The sequence below is a fragment of the Drosophila willistoni genome, unplaced genomic scaffold, assembly GCF_018902025.1.
Source record: "Drosophila willistoni isolate 14030-0811.24 unplaced genomic scaffold, UCI_dwil_1.1 Seg269, whole genome shotgun sequence".
Classification (NCBI taxonomy): Eukaryota; Metazoa; Arthropoda; class Insecta; order Diptera; family Drosophilidae; genus Drosophila; species Drosophila willistoni.
In genome coordinates, this window is record NW_025814227.1 from 27031 (window position 1) to 49243 (window position 22213).

The window sequence follows — 22213 nt, forward strand, 5'->3', positions numbered from 1 at the left end:
TTTAGCTGCCGGCCACACAGACTACTCGGAATGCTCTTCACCTTGGAGATGCTCGGGCCGAAATGGTTAAGATGATCTAAAGACCCGGTCGATAGAAGCGACAGCGACATTTAAGCCATTTACCGAAACAACTAAACACCTTTGTTCTGTGCGGTTGGTCAAGCAGCTTTGTCAGCCAGAATTGCCTCTGGGGAGAACGGAGACTATTAAATTGAAAGCGCTTTTGGCAATTCGCATTAGTTCTACTTGCGTCTTGGCTCTGCTCAGTGCTGTCCTAATGAAAGTGAGTGGGAAACGGAATAAGGAGCTGTTTGTAGAAAGGATAAACAAAAAGCCCCCGAAAAGGATAAATCAAAATTAAGTAAAACCATTTTCTTTCAGTTGTTTATATGTGTCTTGGGGCTGTGCGCCACTCTGGCGACAGTGAACGCAGGACTTCTGGGCCTGTTGAAGGGAGGCGGAGGCGGCGGCGGCGGTGGTTATGGTGGTGGATATGGCTCTGGCGGCGGATATGGTGGTGGTTACGGCGGCAGTGGTGGTGGCGTTCAGGTAATCACAGACATAATCTAGGGATATCTCTTTAAGAATATTTGCATCAAAAATTGTTCTTTTGGTGCAGGTAATCAAAGTCATCAACACCTATGAGGCCATGGAGGTGGTGGCTACTCCGGTGGCTATGGAGGCGGCTACTCTGGTGGCTACGGAGGCGGTTACTCTGGTGGCTACGGAGGTGGCCACTCTGGCGGCTATTCAGGCGGCTACGGAGGTGGCGACTATGGCCATGGCGGTCACTCCCATGTCGATGTTTATAAAGTAATCACTACCACGCATAGTGGCGGAAGCTACGGAGGCGGTAGCTACGGAGGCGGTGGCTATGGAGGTGGTGGCTACGGAGGCGGCGGTTGGTCCAGCGGAGGAGGCGGTGGCTGGTCCAACGGCGGCGGCGGCGGCTGGTCTAGTGGCTGGAAGAAATAAGCCGATTCGTGTATCCCTTAATCAAACTCGTTTATGTACCTGCCAAACTAACCACACAAATAAAATTTGAAAGAAAAATAATATATATACAAAATATTCCCAAATTCGTTTTAATTGTTATAAAACTGGTTTAAATTGAGCAGACTGTTTGTCGACCACTCAACTAAATCCAACTGAAGGCCAATTCCCATCTTGTTTTAACCAACTTATTATTTAATGGGTTTAAACTTGCTGTAAACCTGAATTTTGGTTCTCGTTCTTATTTATCTATTACAAAATACTTTCGAAAAAAATAACAATATGTAAATGTTGTTTATAAATTGATTAGAACACAAATAAGGCAATTTGTTTTAGGTGAATCATTTATAATTATGCAATGACTTGGCTGAAAATCTGAAACATCTTTTTAAATATGTACATTATAAATTTGGCTTCCAATTTAAGCCAAAGATTAAAACAATTTATTCTACATGCTGAAATTTAAGGAATGGATTCCGCTTCCTGCTCCGATCCATGTGGGCATTGTATAACCAGCCGAGTTACTTATATCTTCTGGCCACGCAATTGAATTTATATGACCAGCGAGCCAGAAAAATATTCGTGTGCCATAAAAATGCATAGAAAAAAGAAAAAAACAAATAGCATAGAGTGTACAAAATTGTCTAGGGATGTTCACAGGCATAGATACACAAACAGACAGACAACAGACAGTTGAACAGCGATATGTACATACGTAGAGAAATGTTTAGCCGATGGCTGGCAGTGCAAACAAATTTATATACGACACAGACAAGTTCCATGCGGAGGAAAGGTATCAACGGAAATCGTCCTTACACACACACATTCAGATGTGTATACAGGATGCAGGAAGTGAGCATACGATGCTATAAATGGCTTTAACTTGTCCTTGACCAAACTCAATTGCAAAACTAAAGCTGAAACTTATACATTTTCCCAAATTTAAGGCAATCAATAAAAAAATACAACAATTATTATCAATCGTAAATGGGAATTTGGTTTTTCATTAACTGTTTTATTGCGTCAGTTTATTTTAATTGTTTGTTTGTTTTTTTTTTTTTTAGTTTTGTAATCTTTTCTGTTTTTCTGAAAACTTTTGCACATTAAATACTATGAAATAAATATTAATAAATTATTACACTTAGCTACGTACAGTTAGTTTAACTATAGTCAATACATGCATGTATGAGCGCATGGAAAATGAGTTGGAAATGAATGCAGAGCATGTCGAGACGGAAGTGCAAAAAGTAATTGAAAAAAAAAAGACCCATACAGAATAGAAGTGAATAACAGCAACTGAAGCAGATGGAAAAGTCAAGTGATGAAAAGTTTGAGGTGGAGGGAGGTGAGGAGGAGATTCTAGAGCCAGAGGCTGAGTTCAGAGCTCGAGTACATTGGTTGGTTGGATGGCGATGAAAATGGGTAACAGTAAAACAATAAGAAAAAGTTAGATCGAGATCGAGAGGGATAGATAGATAAAGAGTGAGAGAGAGATGGATATAGAATATAGTTAGAGACCAGTGCGCAACATTGATTACAACAACACAAACATAATCGATTAAAGCAAATACTAATGATTAAAAAAATAGTTGCTGATATGATATGCGGTCACAGTGTGCATGCACACTATATAGATACATTCCAGACGATGTATCCAAAGGTGCAAACTGTGCGTAGAGAAAACCGTTGGAAATGCATCAAGAAGTCTGTCCAAGCAAAAAACACACGTATTGTCTATAGAAATCTAATTACAATCTGTCTATGTGGCGCCTCTCTGTGTGTGTATATGTGTGTGTTTTTTTTTTTAATTCATTTATTACATAAATAACAACAAAATATATATATATTAGAAATTTAAAGCTGCAAATACGTATAGGGGGGATTTCTGCGGGACGTCCCATGGGGAATTGCTTCGCAAAAACCTATAACCCTTTACGTATGGCCATTTCTTTCACGTTCTGCCTTTCTTAGGCTGATTCCCACGAAGCCTGTAAAGCTGCTCACTGCTTCCCACGCCGCCGCGTCTGCCAGCATTGTGGGCACCAGGTTCTCGGTAGTCAGCACAGTGACGACCGTTTCCTTCAGGAGCCGCCGTTGACTAGTGAATCGCCTGCATGCGAAGAGGGCGTGTTCCGCGTCCTCTACCATTCCTTCACCACATGTCAGGCAGTACGGCTCAGCCTCGTGTCCGAATCTGTGGAGATAGGATCTGAAACAGCCATGTCCTGTGATGAACTGTGTCAGATGGAAAGTCGCCTGTCCATGCTTCCGTTCAATCCATGGCCTGATCGTGGGGATAAGGGTGTGGGTCCACCTACCCTTGCTAGATGAATCCCATCGCTCTTGCCAGATGGCTAAGCTTTGCATCCTTGCGTCGTCGCTAGCTGTCCGCTTTGGTGTACCGTTCCTCTTTGCGTCCGCGATGTTCCTGGCCTCGTCCGCAAGTAAGTTGATGGGGATCATGCCTGCAACCACCAGCGCAGCATCCTCAGAGACCGTCCTAAAACCGCTGCAGACCCTTAGCGCGCAGAGACGGTAGGTAGCGGTAATGCCCCTACTGTACGCCGTAGTGTGTATGGCGTTGGCCCAGATTTGTGCCGCATACAAAATGACCGATTTCAGCACACTCATCAGGAGTAGTCTCCGCTCCTGTTTCGGTCCTCTCGTGTTCAGCATTAGCCTCGATAACGCCTGTCCTGTGCTCGCTGCTTTCCGTTGAACGTTCTCCAAATGCTCTCTGAAGCATAGACGGGTGTCTAGCCACACGCCCAGGTACCGGATGGCTCGCTTTGATGTGATTGTGGAACCTTCTACTTGCACTGAGGCATGCTCAACTGTTTTCCTACTGCTGATCAGAACCGCCTCCGTTTTTTCGGCTGCCAGGGCTAGGCCAACCGACTGAAGCCACCGCGTGATGCTGGCTATAGCTTGCGAGGCCACTGATTCTGCCTTCTCCAGCTCCTTGGCAACAACAACAATAGCCACGTCGTCAGCATATCCGATGGCTTCGCAACCTGGCGGGAGTGGGAGACGCAGCACTCCGTCGTACATCAGGTTCCAAAGAAGCGGACCCAGAACCGAGCCTTGTGGTACTCCAGCAGACACATAACGACTCTTAGGGCCGTCGGAGGTGCCGTATCTCAGGATCCTCTGCCTAAAAAAGCTCCGAATGATGGCAAGGAGGTACGGGGGGACGCCGAGATCATGAATGGTACTGAGTATGCAGCTCCAATCCGCAGTGTTGAAGGCGTTCTTTACGTCAAGCGTGACAACAAGGCAGTACTGTTTGGAGCCTCCTTTCCATCTTGTTCCTTCGATGGCGCTGCTGGCAATGCCAACCACCTTGCTGACTGCGTCAATGGTGGATCTTGCCTTGCGAAAACCGAATTGGTTGGCTGAGAGACCGCCGCCTTCGCTGACGTAAGCGTTCAGTCTCGTTCCGATGAGACCTTCAAACACCTTGCCTATAGAGTCCACCAGGCAAATCGGTCTATAGGAGGGCGAAGTATCTGTAGGCTTCCCAGGCTTTGGGAGAAGGGCCAACTTCTGGATCTTCCATTGCTCGGGGAAGACTCCCTCGGTGAGGCAGCGGTTGAAGACGGCTGCGAAGACTTCTGGTCGTAGAGTCAGGGCCAGTTTAACGGCGCGGTTTGGGATCCGATCTGGACCGGGTGCTTTGCCGAGTTGGAGCGACTTGGCCGCCACCAGGACTTCATCCGACGAGATCGCATCAATGGTGTGTGAAGCTGGAACTGGGTGCTGAGCTATGCTTGGGGAAACCGGGCGATTGGGGAATAGGCCGTCGATAATTTGAGAGACTTCTTCAGCGTCAGATGGGATGAGCTGGCGGTTTGCATGTATCCGCTTGACCACTATTTTGTATGCTCTTCCCCATGGGTCGTGTTCTGCGGAGTCACACAGCTGCAAATAAACTTCCCTTTTCGCAGAAAGGATGGCCTTCTTGAGGGACCTTCTAGCCGAGCTGTAATGGGCGTGGTGGTGTGTCCAGTCCGAGTCCATGCGCTTCCTTGCTCGTTGGTATTTCCTTCTTGCAGCCATACAGGATCTCCTCAAAACTGCAATTTCTCCGTTCCACCAGAATACTGGTTTGTGGTGGCTTCTGAATGGTCTGGATTGGGCCATACTTGCCGTGCTGGCAGCAGCCAACATACTGCAGGCTTCGTTCGCCATTTCTTGTGCCGTGGTTGCTGTGAGACTTTGCCGGGTCAGCATTGAAGAGAACGCCTGGGGGTCCAGCGTGTCTTCTTTGAAGGGCATGTCGATAGGGAGGGGGTGCGCTGCGTGCTGTCGTCTGTCCGTTTCACGGCCTATAGTAACACAGATCGCCTCATGGTCGCTCGCCGTGTAACAATTATCCAGTTTCCAGGCTGATGTCCTCGCAAGGCCACTGCTTACGTACGTAAGATCTATCACTGATCCCCTTCCAGCCCGATTGAACGTGTTTTGGGTGCCATGGTTCAATAGTTCGACGTCTAGGGAGGCAAAAGCGTCGAGCAAAGCGTGGCCTCGCGCGTTTGTGGAGGAGCTTCCCCATTCCTGTGCCCATGCGTTGAAGTCTCCCGCGATTATGGTGGGGCTGTGTGTCCTTACGTCGGTCGTCAGTTCATCTAGCGCCTTGCAGAAGTCCGTAAGGCACAGACTGGGCGGCAAGTAGCAACTGTACAGCCATATCCCTTTGACCTGTGCCCTGATGAAGTGCTCGCCAGCTAGCCTGGAAAGGAGCTGCGAGGGCGGGTTGCCACATGCCCAGATGGCGGCCTTGCCCGACGTGCTATACGCCCAATTGGGTGAGGTTTTCCTGCGGAATGGTTCGCTGATTACTGCCGCATCAGATTTGGTCTCTCGCACCCGCTGCTTAAGTAGTTCGTGGGCGGCCTCGCAGTGGTTTAAGTTTAGCTGGGTAAAGCTAAACATTTCGTCTTGGTCGAGACGACTTCATGGGCCCAGCCTGCGTTATTGAGGGGCACCGCTGGCTGCCTGCTACGTGTTTTCGCTCGGTGATCCCTCTTGACTCGCATATACAGCAGTTGAAACCATTTCTGCATTCCTTCGCTTTGTGGTCCTTGCCGCCGCATCTTATGCACCAGTTTGTCCTATCGACGGGGCTGTTGCACGTTGCCGCCATATGTCCAAATTCTAGGCACCTGTAGCATCTAGACGCCGAAGTGCTTACGCGTACCCTGCATACCGAGTATCCAATCTTCAGGTGGGCTGCTTTCAGGATTGCTTCTGCTACCGCTCCTGGGACACAGATTGTTGCCCTCTGATTTCCTCCGTGCGCTGGGCGCAGACTCTTAACATCTGCGGGAACAATTTTCAGACTCAGCTGGTCGGAGACGGCCTGAACGATTTCCTCCTTGGTGGTTCCGCCATCCATGTCCAGAATCTCCAATCTGGTCAGATTCGATAGTGCCCTTGCCTCGACTTGACCTTCAAGCGCGGATCCTATGTCCTCCTTCAGCTGGGTGACATTCTCTGCTCCTGCTGCGTTTAGTTCCAGTAGGAGGTCTCCTTTGGCGGTACGTCTCACGGAGCGCACGCTTTCGCCCACTGCCTGCAGCTTGGTATCCTGGCTCCTTGTCACCAGCTTTAGCATGTCGCTATATGTCATCCCACTCTTCCGTTGTACCAAAATAGCGGCAGGACGCTTCTTTGGTAGAGTCCGTGTCGGTCGCCTCGTCGTCACTGTCTGCCATGCAGGCTCTGTTTGTGGCACAATTCCCTCGTTGTCGTGCGACGAAAAAGTTTCTCGCGGCCGTCGATTTTTCGGCGAAACGGTATCCGAAGTGTTGGCGGCGGCGGCGACTGCTCTCTGGCGGGGCATCCTAGGCTGCTGTTGCGGCTTCTCCGTTTGTTGCCCTCTGGTGACGAGGGACACTTTAGTGCACTTGGGGCATGCCGCTACTGTTTCCGGGTCGCTATCGCTGCACAGAATGCTACTCACTGCCTGCTGCAATTCTTTAAGTCTGTCGACTTTCTCTCTGAGAGCATTCGTAATGGCTCGCTTGCCTCCCTCCTTTTCTGGCTTGATGCGTTCGGCTATTTCCTCCAGTAACGCTCCCATTTCTGCCAACTCGCTCTTGCCCCTTACTTGTTGCAACTTAGATTTCTTTGGTTGCATCGCGCCGCCTGCTGGAGGACTCTGGGAAACTTCACGCAGCCTCTTTGGCGTATCGGTCACGCCAAACAACTCATTTACTCCTACTCGCTCATGACCGAACAGAGCCTCTATCGCAAGCTGACTGCATGGACTGTCGGCGCAAACAGACTCAGACCATAGAGCCGGTGCTGAGGCGAGCGCCATTGACTGACGCCGCCCACTTGGCCCCGCCATCAAGGCAGCCGATCTCAAGCCCTCAATGCTTGAAGCCAGGTATTTCCCCCTGGGGTTTTTTGGGAGTTATGCCGCTCCCTGCTCGGCTCCACACAATTCGAATGTCGGTCCGAGTTAATTGAAAATTTAAAAAATTAATTGAATAATTTAAAAAAAAAAAAAAATTAATTTAAAGAAATTAATTTAAAAAAAATTAATTTAAAAAATTAATTTAAAAAAATTAATAAAAAAAATTAATTTAAAAAAATTAATAAAAAATATGTATATGTGTGTGTGTGCGTGTGTGAGTGTGTGGCTATGCAATTTATCCACAAGATAAATGCATTTACATAGCTAACTTAAACTGTCTTCCTCTTGGTCATGTGCCTATGACTTGGTCAACTGTTGCACTGGGTCTGCTGGTTGCTGCTGCTGTTGCTGCTTCCGGAGTATTGGCTGCTGTTGTCTATGTTGTGCCCGATATGCCAGCTCCTGAGCCTCGTTCAAGGATCGTCTATCCCAGCCGCCGCCACCACCACCGCCGCCGCCGCCTCCCGATGACCAACCGCCTCCACCGCCGCCGCCACCGCCCGAAGACCAGCCAGAGCTGCCGCGCGACGATTTGCCTGACATCAGTTTCTTTAGGCCAATTATGCCAGCCAGGAGTAGGGCAATCTTCGAAATGATTAGAGCCTTGCCAGCTAGAATGTAGAGAGCTCCCATTGCGATCGGTATCATGCCCATCAGCTTCATGGCCATGCCCATCATCATCATGCCCATCATTTTCTTCATTTTGCCGCGATCTGCAAGAAAGTTAGCGGTTGCCATAGGTTAGTCTAGGTGTTTTTAAGCTTTTCCTGCCACACAAACACCAAGATGGAGTCGGTGAAAGTGCCAGCTCAATTACAAAAGGCTGTGTGAGAATATTTTCTACAGACTCTCAAGTACATATGAAGTGTTTTGGCTATCTCTGTCGCTCTCTCGCTTATTCTCTGACAGTTTTCTTTTTTTGGGTTGTTTTGCTGTTTTTTGGCAGCACCGTGTGTGGCTGTGTCATTTTGGCACAGTCATTAGGGATACTCGAGGCGATTTCATGGTGAAAATTTCGTTCAAGTTTCCGCCCATAGTTAGATGTACTGGTTAATATGAGCCCAAGATGACATCTCTCTCACTTTGCTGTCATAACAGGCAACTGAATCGATCCATTTGCAATTAGCCAAAAATGGTATGAGTCCAAGTTTAAGTCAATTGGGAAAGTGTTGGCTAACTTGTTGTAGCTTGCGAGCAAGCTTGTTGTATCGATTAAAAGATCTTGATCAATGATTTGAAAGTAAAAGAAAAATCATGTGGCGTGAAAGTAACTTCACTTTCAGCATTCATATACTTTATGCACTGCATTGCTGAATAAATCTTAAAGTGGATGTTGCCGTTGTAAAAGTGTTTGTGTCAAATTTGTAATTGAAGCAAAGCCCTCCCCCTTCTCACCCCATCAGCCATTCATCCGCCCCATTGCCATACCATACACCACTGAAATCGTTGTGGCCCAGGCACAGGCAGGCTGGCTACAAAATGTGATTGCCACTTTCATTGCATTTGACATGGTCATGACATCAAAGCGTGGCTTCATTTTTGTAAATTTTCTCTGAAAATTTCTACAATTGTCAGGAGAAGGCATAGTCGCTTTGCATTTGCGTTTGTATGAATTATTGTGGTTGTTGTTAAGGTTTTTAGGTCATTCCTTAGTTGGTGAACGGGTTTCGCGTTGTCGTTGTCGTCATCGTGTGCGTTGTTATAAAAACAATTGCGCATTTTCCCAGCGCAAACGATTTCCTTAAATCCCCTGTCCTCTGTCTACATACCCATAGCCAAACCCACAACCATCTTCATCCCCATTCTCCTTTGGCATCTCTCATTTCTGTTCGCATACAATGCAAAACATGATAAGGCAAGCTGCTGCAGTAGATGGCTAGGAAAATGGGCCAGTCGACTGCTTGTTGTGGCGCTATGTCATTGCCAGAGTTTCAATTAAGCAGCCAAGCCAACGATATACTTGCAATAAAAGCATTATCATAGCTCTTGGCTCTAATAACCGCCGACTGCTGTGCTAATTAAAGCCAACTAGAAGAATAACAGCAATGTCTTACAGAAAGAGATAGATAGGTAGGTAGAGAGAGAGACAGAGAGAGAGAGTCAAACTCTGAATCAAATTATGTCACTGTTACGCGCAATGGATACATTTAGCGGTGTGCAGCTAACGTAACAGCAATTAAATCGCCTATTGACATTGATTTCCATTTAATTGATCTTACCTTCTTCCAGTCCGCGTCCGATTTCATCGGAAGTCAGTTTGGGGAAACTGACTTGAAGCGAATGACCATTAAAGAAGTAACTCAATCTTTCGATTAGCATGCTCGTCAATTTGGCTTCACGATCGCTGCCAGATCTGGCCAGCGAGGATTCCAATTCATTTTCACTGTAGGCCGAAAAGCCTCCAACTGGTTGGGTGGCCGTTTCCAGACGTATCAGTTTAATGCCGTCGGCAATATTTATGGCATCGATGGGGGCAATGCGATCAATGAACGAGATGGCCTTCTTCTTGAGACATGGCACAAAACCGCCCTCGGATCGGGTGCATTCATCGTAGATGCGCAACAAGGTGCGAGCGCCAGCATTCTGACTTCCGGCTGGTAGATTATTCAGTTGCTCGGTGGCCGCCTCACAGCTGCTGGCGAGGAAGAGGCCAAGTATAGATAGGCTCACGCCTGGCAAATGCCTGTGTATCAATGTCATTTTGTCACTTGCAGGAGAATACTGTCACACGATCACAAGACACATGCACACACGCACACACGCACACACACACTTATACGCACACGCACACACAGGCAGGCAATTTGGACACGCGCGTTTAGAGTAAGAGAAAATGCTGGTGACTAATCCTTGTAAAGTGACTTGGATGGAGCATGTTGTTGGCCTTGGTTTTGGTGGTATCAGCTCTAGCTGCTAGTTCAAATCAAACTGATGCCCAGCCTTGGCGCGCATTATTCTTTTATAGACCTTTTTCAGCCGTCGCGCTCCTCGACTTAATAGCGTTTTGATTTTCTTCGTCGTCGTCGTCGTTGTCGTTGTTTTCGTTGATGTCGTCGTTGTATCTGGAGTTAAAGCCGAGCTGCAACTTCGTGGTGGTTGCCTTTTGGTTGCTTCTGCGACTCGTGCTTCTTGCTTTTTCCTCTGCAGTGTCTTATTTTCCATTGCCACTGTTAATGTTGCTGCTTTTTTTTGTTGCCAGTTTAATGATCATTGGGCCCCGGCCACAAATGAACCAATGAACCAGCACAGGCTCCCAGCTCACTAGCACTAGTTTTTCCACCAACCGCTTTCGTTGTTTATGGCCAAACATATTAGTTGCATTAGTGTTTTTTTTTTTTTTTTGGTAGGAGTTCACTTTTTTGTTTGGCTATTTCAAAAACTAGCTGCCTTTTTGGTCATGGTAAGGTTGTTGTTGTTGTTGACACTTTAATTTCAATTTGGCATTCGGCAATTTTCGCCATTCAACTTGGCCATAAAGAAAGTCATTGCCAGCCACTAAACATTTGCAATTTGCAGTTTTGCTTTATCGTTATGCAAACACGCTTATATTTATCAGAGCAGGTGCTAACTGTACTCCCATATATATACATATATCAAGTGGGCAGCATCTTCGCCTGCAATGCGAATGATGATGATATGCATCTATTGGGGCCATTGACTTTGTCTTTACTCCTAGTGGAATTGGCAAATTACTGATGCCAGAACGTGTCTATCTCTCACTCTCTTTCTCTATCACTCTGCATATGGGAGTGTCTATAGCATAGAAGCAGGCAAAAGGAATGGAAAGCTGCTGCATTATTGTGGTTACTCTGCGGGAGCCACATACTTTTCATTCGAAAAGCAAAAACAAAAAGGAAAATAACAAGGGAAATTTTCTGGATTCTTGGATAAAACTTTCGCCTAACTCACCCATTTGAACAGTTTATGTGGCAGTAGGGATATGAACCAACCGCTTGAGGAACCTCGACTCATTTTAAGCTAATCAAGTGGCAAATTTATTGCCCAGCGGCAACATTTATCTATGGCCATTAAGCCAGGGTATACTTGCTACTCCCAGCATCGCACTTTGAATGTCGGCACATTGTGAGAAATGCTTTTTCTTTTTTTAATTTTATCTTGGGTTTTGTGTTTTTTTTTGCTACTTTCTGGGCCACTAATTTTGATTTTGACACGGATGTCGATTTCGGTTGCAGCCGCGTTTTTCACGCCACTTTCACTGACCCACGATGGGCCCAATGGCTAGGGCCAGGGTCTTTGATTTGCATGGACAGTTTAAGTACGAATTACTATAAGTGCTTCTTGTTGCCAACAGCTTCCGGTTTTTGGTCATGTCTATTTTATTTTATGAGTACCGACTAAAGAAAATAAAGTGCTAACTAATGTTATTCACATTACTTGGGCTCATTCTCTTTTTCATTTATTGGCTTTTAATGCGAATTCAACGATGGAGTTTTGTGGTTTTTTGTCAATAGACTGATAATAGAGCAAAATTAGGAATCTTTAATTTACGTAGATCAAACTTCTAAAAGAGTGAAATGAAATTTAGAAGTAAACTTGGTATTGGAATTTTTGACAAAGGGTATTTCAATTTCAATGCCAGTAAAGGTATTTAAGTTGTTTAGTTTGAATTTGTTCCACTTTCATTTGATTGTTTTATTTTTCTGAAATAACGAGCAAATAATGGGCCATATAAAAAAATAGATGTCATAAAAAATATTGCCTTGTGAATGAGAATTACAGCTCTATCAAAATTAATTGTATACATTTTTAAGATTGATATTCCGTAGATAATTCTATTTACTTGTACCTATCAATTGTTTCTTCCTTCATCCATTATGTGTCAGAGCCAAATTGGCATTTGAACAAGCAATATTATTAGCCTTTTCATCATTGTTTGTGAATGGCTAATACCCCACCTGGTGTCCATTGGCACGGACATCGAGTAAGCCTGAGTAAGCTTTTCTTCTGTTTTCACACTCCCTTCATGACTTCATGTCATGACTTGCTGTCTTGTCATTGCGGGTGCAGCTGGAAGTAATATAAACTGAAAACATCCGCATCGGTAGCCGCCAACACTTCGTTCCAACAGTAGCATTAATGCATTTCAGTGTGCTTGTACATACATACATGTATCCATATCAAACGCCCATATGTATCTCAGAGGCTGCTGCTCGAATGCATGTGAAACAATTTCAATTGTCTGCATTCACCTGGGCGTCAGTTCGTATTTCCCTGTGGATGCCGATGCGCTTACCGTGGGCAAGGCCAAACAAACTGAAGTTGCTGCATTGTCGCTCCTCCATAGGAGATCAACAGCGGGCGGCGTGAAGTCGGCCATGGCACTCATCATCCATCGTATCGTGGTCACGTCTCTGGGCCTTGCACTTTTCTCTCTTTCCAAGCCCAAAAAGAAAATTTTTTTTTTTTCACAATTTTACTGTTTTACTTTGGTGTTGAAGTCGTCGGCATGAAAGGCAACAATGAGCAATAAGAAAAACATTTACTTTGCGGCACCGTCGACAAAATTAAAACAAGAATTGCGTTTTAATAAACAACAACAATATCATCATGTTGTTGCTGCGGTTTTTATGTGTGTGTGAAATTACTCATTTTACTAGCAGAAGCAGCAGAGAAAGTAAAAACGAAATTTTTGTTCTAAATTCTACCACACCGTGGCAGGTGGAGAAAAACAGAGACTAAGTGGAGGGCCAAATACCTTTGACGGGTTAAAGTTGTGGCCAATTAACTTTCGGTTTTCTGCTTAGAACCTCAACTTGATCATTTCTTAGCATTTAACTTTCTATTTCATGCGGGCGTGTCCATTCCTAAGCATTTGCTTGCAATAAAAATTGCAATTTCCACAGGATCAGCCACGCACCCTTGAAACCAAAAAGAAAGTAAAAATTTAATATTTTCCATATTTTTCTTTTTAATGTTTGTTGGCGCTTTGTTGTTGTTTTTATAGCTTTTTATTGCTGATGCCACATTGGCATTTATCAAAGTTGGCCGCAAAAAAGCGTGTGAGCACAAATCTCACGCTAATTAGCTTTTATATGGGATCAACTGACAGTGGCGATAAGCTGTCGACTTAAAGCGGACAACCCAAACAAGCGGTGGGGTAGTGGCAGCTCATCCCCATCCGGTCTGTGGCACTCGACAACGACGACCAAGACGGTCATCACAAGCCAATTTTTCCATTTTCCCATTTTTTATTTAATCTGCAGACAATTTATTTAAACGTTCCTTTTTTTTTTCTTCAAGAAAACTCACTTATGTTTTTCACAGTTTTTCACCTGTTGAATGGCTCGTGACAAAATATAACTAGACATGGTTAGTATTTGATAAAAATTTTAACCAACTTTGTATAAAGATTTCAAGTTGTTTTCATTTATTTAATGACCTCTTGTAATATTTTAATTAGATTAGATTTATGCCTGTTTCTTTTTTGAAGGAAAAAGTATACTGGAATTGTGTCATTTGCTAAGACATATATTGTTGGTTGATTTAATTAAATTAAATTTTAATTTATAATAAACAGTTTTAGAAAGGTTTAGACCTCTGCACTTAAGACTCTGATTGGACAGTCCTGCTCTAATGAATTGACCTTACAGGCATAAGCAAAAAGTTATTTGCCCTACAATATAAGGTAATAGTAATTATAAAATTGGTTTAATAAAAACCAGAGGGCCGGGGCTAACTTTGACCGCGTCAAAGTTTGTATACTCTTGCAAGTTTTTTGAGTAAAAGGTCTAATATTTGCGAAAGAACGGCTTAGGAAACAACGAAGTTATTGATCAAAGTCACTGTTCACCACCGATTGTTCCTATGGGAGCTATATTATATAGTCGCCCGATCTTAATCAAATTTGCACAATCATTAATAGTTATGCTAAACTGAGAAATATAAATTTTTATGACAATTGCTTCAAAAGTAACGAAGTAATTGACAAAAGTCACTGTTTTCGAAAGACCGTTCCTATGGGAGCTATATGATATAGTCACCCGATCTTGATTAAATTTGGCATAGTCGTTTATATGTGTAATTAACTCACCAATATTAAATTTCACGACAATAGCTCAGAAAATAACGAAGTTATTAAGAAAAGTCACTGTTCGTGACTTTGGCGTTTGTATGGGAGCTATATGATATAGTGATCCGATCCGGCTGAATCCGAGATATAGAACGCCTGCAGTATATAAAAATTTCAGCTCTGTAGCTCTTACGGTCTAGGAGGAGTTTGCGTTGATCCAGACGGACGGACGGACATGGCTATTTGAACTCGTCTCGTCGTGCTGATCAAGAATATATATACTTTATATGGTCGGAGATGCTTCCTTCTATGCGTTGCACACTTCTGACCAAAATTAATATACCCTTTTTGCAAGGGTATAAAAAAATGGGAGATATTACTTCTGAGATTCAATTGGCATTATCCAAGCTTTTTATGGCCATGAAATGTTTTGAAAACATTGCGAATAATTTTCTTAGTTTTTGGGTTAAAATCGTTAAAGTTAAATAGTTGAGGTGTGCGAACTGCTTTCGGACAATAAATCATAAAACTTATGGTTTTGTGGTGTTCAATGACTGATGCACACATACTCCATTTGGCTTTTCTCCTCGATGGAGTTGTAAAGGCGGATTTTCTCATTTCATTTTATATGTATATGTATGTACATATATTTTTTTCATTTAACCGCTAATATTTATGATGTGCGGCTTTTCGCTTTCTACGGCGCCTCTGAACCCCCAGACAATAGGCGCATGATGACCTGCCCCCAAACCACTGCCCCCTACCATTAGCCAGACGACGCTGACCATTGACCAGTCGCCTTGCACACATGTGCGTGTCTTGTAATTAAATTCTCATGTGTCGCCAATTACAACGCGAAAGTGCGTAATGGTCGAGAACGCAACCTCAATGGTTTGGGGGCTGTCCATTTAATGAAAGTAATCAAATCTTTAAGAATAGTAATTAAAATCACACAAATCACACATTGTGGCTTCAAATCCCAAGTATCTGTCAAATGATTTGAGTTGAGTTGAGTCTTTGCAAAGAAAAAAAACCAAAAAAAAAAAAATTCATCGTCTCTGCCTATTGGCAGTTGGCTAAAAGTTATCTGAAAGATATCTTGATCTCACTTGGCATATTTACATGCACCAAAATGTGCAATGAACTCTGCAATATTGTGGTAGAAAACCAAAAAAGTTTTGCCTGTCTAACCATTTACACTTGGCCATGGTAAAGGTTGCCTTGGCCTCTTCCTTGGCGGACATTTTCACTGTTGCAGATGCTTTCACTTTTTCGGTCGTTGTCACGTTTGGCAGTTGTTTCAATTTATCATCAGTGGGCAGGCAGCCGATTGCCTCCTCCTAGTGCATTGAACTCTAGACAAAACCCCCAAAAAATAAAAATAAATAAATAATTGCAAAAACGTAAAAAATAATAGGGAACTTGACGGGTATGCATTGCCTTTATTCGTTTTGCTATGCATATGTCTATGTATTAATAATTCAATAACTTTTATCTCAAGATGGGCAGGCATATTAGGAAGTTGTTAATTAAACGCCTTTAGAATGAATAGACAGATTAGTGGTTTCGCTTCGGATTATAGAGGGCAATATTGGTGCATTATTTCCCATACTCTTATTGATTTTCCATATGTCTTGAGTTAGTTAAATTCTAACTCAATATGTCTTATCTCAAAATGGACAGGCACCGTAGGAACTTGTTAATTAGATGACTTTAGAGTGAATAGAATTTCATTACATTGTCAACAGATTAGTGGTTTGGTTTGAGATTGGCCATATTGTTCTATTATTTGCCATAATGTGTAATCAATGGATCTCTTTCAAATTACGCTGCTGGGTATCACAATGTTTAGGGCCGAAAAAGGTATCACAAGTCGACGTGTCGGCGCCAAGGGTTAGGTTTTAGTCATTTATCAGCAACCGCCCAGCGACCTCAACTTGTAGATAGCAAAAACCTTTATTCTCACCCTTTCAGAATTGCAAATTCAAATTGTAATTTATTTGCAAAGATTCGTCAAGTGAGGATTTTCTGGCCAGGGATTTAATAGCTGCCCGAGGCAGATGTTGGCTGGGAAAATACTCATTCATAATAATTGCGACAATCCCAAAAATCAACTACCACAAGCAGCTTGCTTGCTGCTAGAGGAAAATGTAGCAAAAATCGTTATTATGAGCACGGTGAAATGAAATTTTGTCTATCTCTCTGACAGCATGACATCGTATTTGTGTGTATGTAGTGTATGTATGTGAATGTGCGCAATGAGAAAAGTCTCTGGGCCTGGAGTGACAATGCCTGGGCATTAAATTCAGTTGAGATGCGGTGCAAAAATTCACTTGACTCAAGTTTGGTTTTGACTTTGACTTGGTCTTCACTTTCTTCAAGGCAATGTCAAAGTTGCCATCGTCGCCGGCGGTTGCTGTTGACTGTTGCCATTGCCTGGCATGTTGATTGATGAGCATACGCAGACAATCATAGACAAAGAGTTTTCCAGGCAACAGGCTGATGTTTGGCCATCATGATTGACATTTAACATTGAACTTTACATTGCCTATGTGAGATATACACAAACACACATATTTAGATGGCGATTTAAATTTCACCACAAAACTGTATGATATACCAATATTTCCATATACATACTTATCTATGCATATAAATTTTTCCTTTTATTTTATATTATTATTTTTTTGTTTTTGGTGAAATTTAAAACGTATTCTTAAGGCACATTGCCATAATTGACTGTTATGCACGAAATTGAATTATGTTGCGATTTATTTATATTTATAAAAAAATAAAGAAAAATAATACAAAATATGCTATAACAACAACAGCATCAAAACGTCTATGACAAAGACGCCCCTTGGGGCAATCAGACACCAGCAGGGGGTGCCACAAATAATTTTTGACAACAAACAAATACAGAGCAACAAAATTTTTGGCCAAGTTAAAATAAATAAAATAACAAATGGTGGAATGTGGCGCGAGTTCCTTAAAGGCAGCCGAGGGCAAATTGAAATTGAAATTTGTTGTATAAATTTTGTTTTTTTTTCACTCGAAAGAGATTTGTGATGGGATGTTGGATTTTATTTTTTTGGGGATTTTTACATGAAATTGAGTTGACTTGCGCAAAAGAGGAAAAACAAACAAATGCATAATTTAGAAAAATGCTTAAGACAAGTCCCAAATGGTGGTAAGCATTTAATAAATTCAAGTCAAGATGTTCATCTTCGGTTCAGCCAACTTCAGTCAGTCAGTCAGTCAGTTAGTCAGTCATTTTCTTTTAGCCAGGTAGTCACGGTATGATGTCTGGCTTTCCATACTCCATACCAAATACCCATTGTGGTGATGGTGTAGTTCATCATCGGTTGTTTTGGGGGTCAGAGAGAAACGTAATTGGCCTGAAGCGTTTAATTTCGATTCGAAGTGGGTGGAAAGCAGGGGTTAGCTGAAGAAATCTCAACCTGTGCGCGGGCACCCGCATTGGTTCGTCTAGTAGTTATTGTTGTTGTTGTGGTTGTTGTTGTTGTTGTTGTTGTTGTTGTTGTTGTTGTTGTTGTTGTTGTTGTTGTTGTTGTTGTTGTTGTTGTTGTTGTTGTTGTTGTTGTTGTTGTTGTTGTTGCTGTTGGCGGAGGGACCTACAGTTGTCAACAGTCAAAGTGAAAGTGAAAAAATTTGCTAACCCAAAAACGAAAAAAATAGAGTTTTTTCCTTTTCGGTTTTCTTGTTTTATGCAATTGTCCACCGCAATGACTACCGCTGCTGCCGAACAACGAGCAAATGATCAAGCGAAAATATTCCCAAGCCTGTGCACAACCTACACGAATAGCGTATTCTGCCTCATTGAGTTGAAAAGCCCCGAAAAGAAAAGAAAAGAGAAGAAAAAACAAGAAGAAAAACAAAGGCTGAATAATTCGCCTGCGCGCTGGGTAAAAGTTTTCATGTGCTTGGTGATCTTGTCAGGTTCGTTGCTTAAGTCTTTCGTTTCGTTTCATCGATCCGCAGATTGTTTGGGGTCGACTGCCAAAGCATTTTGTTTTTATTTGCCTTGTGTTAACACAAATGCCAATTATTGCAAATTGGTTGCCGCTGCCGCCCATTAGATGATGGCCTGGCTCAACATTGCGTGTGAGCTAAACGTGCATTATCATAAATTATCGCTGCTAGATTATGCTACAGCAAGTGTTCGAGTATCCCATTTAACCAAAATTATCCATCCACCCATCTTTTTCTATGTGTGGTTTACCTTTACGTGTCTCAAATATATCCATAAATAGAACAAGGCAATGCACGCTGTAAAATTTCATGCAAATTTTTGTTTTGTGTTTTTTTTGTGCACTTTCCCGCTAGAAAATACATAAATTGTAGATACGGTGTACTCATCTTTTACACCTTTTCGTGTTATCCCATATCCATGGCATGTTGGGCAAGATAAAGCTTGTAAATCCCATCATTAGTTTCACCGCCAGCCATGCTTTTGTTATTAATATTTCATAAATGAAAAGCGCCAAACTTCTGCTGCTACACTGAACGAAAAGAGTTGGCTATGAAACTGTGTTATTCGCTCATTTTCATGTGCTGTCCGAAAGTATGCTTTAATATTTATGAAACCAGTTGGATGATGAACGTGGTTGAAAACGCTGAATATCATTTCCGGCCAAAGAGAATTAATCACATTTACCTTAATTAATCTACATTATTCAATTCAATCACACACAAGGCAAAAGAGGTCACTTGAGGTGCATAAATCAAACATAATTACTACTTCAGTTTGAAAAGTAGAGTTCATTGAACTGATGTCACCTCAATGTCCTTTAATGATATTTATTGACCTGTACTTAATGAATAATAATGACTTTTTGGAAAGTAATTAACAAGGTAAAGTCATTAAATAAACCTTCGATGGCACTTTAGAAGAGTCAAACAAAAAGCAAACTTTTTTCAATAGACTAATGTTTAAAGAGTATTCATGGAATGCACAAATAATTCACATTTTAAAATTGATAAAAAGCAATTGGGCAAAAAATTGCATACTTTTTCAATTTTCATTCGTAACAAAAGCATTCGAGGGAATTAAAATGTTATAGAGAAATTCAAGTGATTATAATTATAGGTTTACTATAAAAACAAATTGTTTGCCCTTGTCAAAAAGAAAAGAATTATTTTTATTTGATTTTTTCTTTTGTATAAAATTTCACCAACTTGGCATTTAATTTCATTTTCTATCTTTGCGTGCTCATATTAAAGCCACAAAATAATTCGCATAAGATTAAAATAAGTGAGAAATAAAGAAGCTGCTATCTTGAGTTTTAAGCTCTCGCCAAGATTTCTCAGTTTGCCGAATGAAAGTGGGTGTCGAGTTTCGATGTAGCTGCCGCTGGTAGAAAATATCATTAAGCCAGCCTGGAGCCATAGAGTTGTTTGGAAAAAATTGAAATAATTGCAAAGATTTACTAATTACGGCAATAAGCAAAGAAATTGGCTAGGCTCTGGCTGGCTGGTTGGCTGGGTGGCTGGCGGCCTATGCTGGCAATTGCACTAAATCTGCAACGAAGCTTTGCGTCGAGTTGAGATGTGGTTGTAGCTGGAGCTGCACTTATCATGCATATTACGTTCTAAATAGCCACCAGGTTAACTTCACTAGCTTCATCCTCAGCTGGATGCAACGGCTGCCTGGCTAATTGTGGCGAGCTAAAGTGTATAAATTTGTTAGCCAAACGGGCGACAAGATCAGTTGGCCAAGTGAGTCTGGGTTTACCCGTGGCCCTGCTTCTGGTTGCAATTTATGCCCATCGTCCAAGCTGGCGCTTGAACTTAACTCCAATTTCACTGGCGGCAGCGGAGAGAGCGGTCTCTTGAGAACAGTGCGCCACATTTATGCCAGTGTGCAGATAGTGATGATATTTTCTGGTGCTGCAAGCTACAAGGGGGACGTCTGTTGGGCCGCGCTCTCAAAGTGCAGCAACTCAGCATTGTGGATGGTGTTGGTCTAGTGAGACGTGAAAATGCTGCCCAAGATTCACGTACCGGACGCTCCAGCATATCGGAGAGTCAATTGAATAACCGTGATTTGGAGCATATGTCTAGTAAGAGTCTCGATGCCTTGCGCTGGAACGTTTCCTGGATTTGTGCACAGTCATCAGCTGCAGGTTAATCTTCCACGGCTGCTCATCTACGGCGAGCGTAATAGTCAGAACTGGTTGCAGTCCCTAATGGGCTATTTTCTGCCCAGTGAATTGGCGGCAAACGGTGCAGGAGATGGACGCAAGAAGAAAGATGACAAAAAGTATCTGGGACCCTTCATTGCGGCTGTGCTGCTGAAAACAGCCATTTTAAAGATGGCCTATCACTCGATTGCCATTGTGGCGGGCAAGGCTCTGATTGTGGGCAAAATTGCTCTTATCATTAGCGCCATCATTGGCCTCAAGAAGCTTGTTAGCCACGATGGCGGCGAAAAGACCACCTACGAAATTGTTAAGCATCCGCAAGTGCAGCAGAGTCACACCCATTCGTCCAGCCATCAAGGAGAGTATGACAGTGGTGGCGGTGGCCATGATGGTGGTTCCTATCATCGCAGCATAGACGACGAAATGATGATGCAGGATAAGGCTTACCAGGCATGGATGCACAATCTGGTGGTGTGGCTACCGCGGTTTAACTTCCGCCAAAGTATCGCGATAACCCATGGACACATCATGGGCTAGGCAATGGAAACCAAAGATCAAATATTTTGCTTAGCTTCAATCTAACTGCAATTGTATTTACACTTCTTGCTAACCGCCGACATTATCAAGGATAGTCGTCCAGGACAGCCCTCCAGTTTAAGTTTAGTTATCATAGTTATTATAAATAAAACACACAAAATACATAAAAAGCTAGAGAAACCATGAGTTGTTGCTGTTGTAGTTTGCGGGCGCTGTAGTTGTGCGAATTGGCGACGATCCAAGGGTTCGGCCTCATAGGCATAGTATGCCTGATCGTGATCCAGATCTGGGATGGCTCTTCGATTTGTTCGATTTGTTGGGCAGAACTGTGACCATGTGTGGGCATGCTACGATGCCAGCCGCTCTCATGGCTATGTCCGCCCGCTATGATGACGTGATCGGAGCTACCACTGTGACCAGTCGTGCCCTTTTTTAGACTACCCTGGAAAGAGATGCGTAGGGCCAATGACTTGATCTAACCTATCGATGGGTGCCAAAATCATTTCAATTTGGCTTTACTCACCAGCAGCGATATGACGAGGGCTATTTTGGCCATGATGAAGGCGGATCCAGCTATCAGTATCACCTTGCCAAGGAACATTTGTGCGAGTGTGGCCATCATGATCATGCCGCCCATCATGGCCATGTGCTTATCTTTGTCCTTCTTCTTGCGACCTGTTTTTTTGGAACAGTTTTTACTTTTCTTTTTATTCTTGTCTTTTTTCTTCTTCTTTTATCTTTATCTTTCTTATTCTTCTTTTTCTTTTCTTTTTCTTCTTCTTCTTTTTTTTATCTTTATCTTATCTTTATCTTTATCTTTATCTGTATCTGTATCGTTGTCGGTTGCATGCACAAAACTACCCAATCCTGCTATAATTCTATCGACTTTATCATCTATGATGAAAGCGTTCGTACCTTGATCGAGACCCAGTTCACTGCCAAAGTCATCAATGGCATTGGAAATGCTCAATTGCCTGGGCATTTGTAGACGCAAAGCTCGTCCCTGGAACAATTGCAGCAATTTACCAGCCAGTCCTGTTTCACTGCGAGCTCGACTCTCGCTGT

General features: G+C 43.0%; 3 protein-coding genes and 1 pseudogene across 3 annotated transcripts; 2 read left to right on the forward strand and 2 right to left on the reverse strand.

The window, feature by feature from the left end:
* Nucleotides 1-277: 277 nt before the first annotated feature.
* LOC111519718 (ctenidin-3-like) lies at nucleotides 278-975 on the forward strand. The gene is made up of 4 exons (XM_023181531.2): nucleotides 278-283; nucleotides 382-549; nucleotides 620-798; nucleotides 834-975. Exons 1-4 carry the CDS (start codon nucleotides 278-280, stop codon nucleotides 973-975), a joined length of 495 nt encoding a protein of 164 aa, XP_023037299.2.
* Nucleotides 976-7714: 6739 nt separating this feature from the next.
* On the reverse strand, nucleotides 7715-10117 carry LOC111519057. Its single transcript, XM_047012765.1, has 2 exons — nucleotides 9637-10117; nucleotides 7715-8130 (listed from the first exon to the last, which is right to left on the reverse strand). Exons 1-2 carry the CDS (start codon nucleotides 10115-10117, stop codon nucleotides 7715-7717), a joined length of 897 nt encoding a protein of 298 aa, XP_046868721.1.
* Nucleotides 10118-17664: 7547 nt separating this feature from the next.
* LOC124461207 lies at nucleotides 17665-21148 on the forward strand (annotated as a pseudogene).
* Nucleotides 21149-21217: 69 nt separating this feature from the next.
* Nucleotides 21218-22202, reverse strand: LOC6637471 (the record flags this gene model as incomplete). The annotated part of the gene is given in 5 exon segments (XM_047012766.1): nucleotides 21218-21258; nucleotides 21330-21438; nucleotides 21441-21590; nucleotides 21672-21823; nucleotides 22064-22202. Coding segments are annotated over 5 exon segments (591 nt in total), but the record flags the coding sequence as incomplete, so codon positions are not given.
* Nucleotides 22203-22213: the final 11 nt, after the last annotated feature.

Bases quoted from the DNA above. Each gene is read 5' to 3' on its own strand.
- LOC111519057 (XM_047012765.1), bottom strand. From the start codon at position 10,117: ATGACATTGATACACAGGCATTTGCCAGGCGTGAGCCTATCTATACTT. The intron at 8,131-9,636 runs GTAAGATCAATT...ACTTTCTTGCAG, and splicing joins CGGACGCGGACTGGAAGAAG to ATCGCGGCAAAATGAAGAAA.
- LOC111519718 (XM_023181531.2), top strand. The intron at 550-619 runs GTAATCACAGAC...CTTTTGGTGCAG, and splicing joins GCAGTGGTGGTGGCGTTCAG to GTAATCAAAGTCATCAACAC. The intron at 799-833 runs GTCGATGTTTAT...TACCACGCATAG, and splicing joins GCCATGGCGGTCACTCCCAT to TGGCGGAAGCTACGGAGGCG.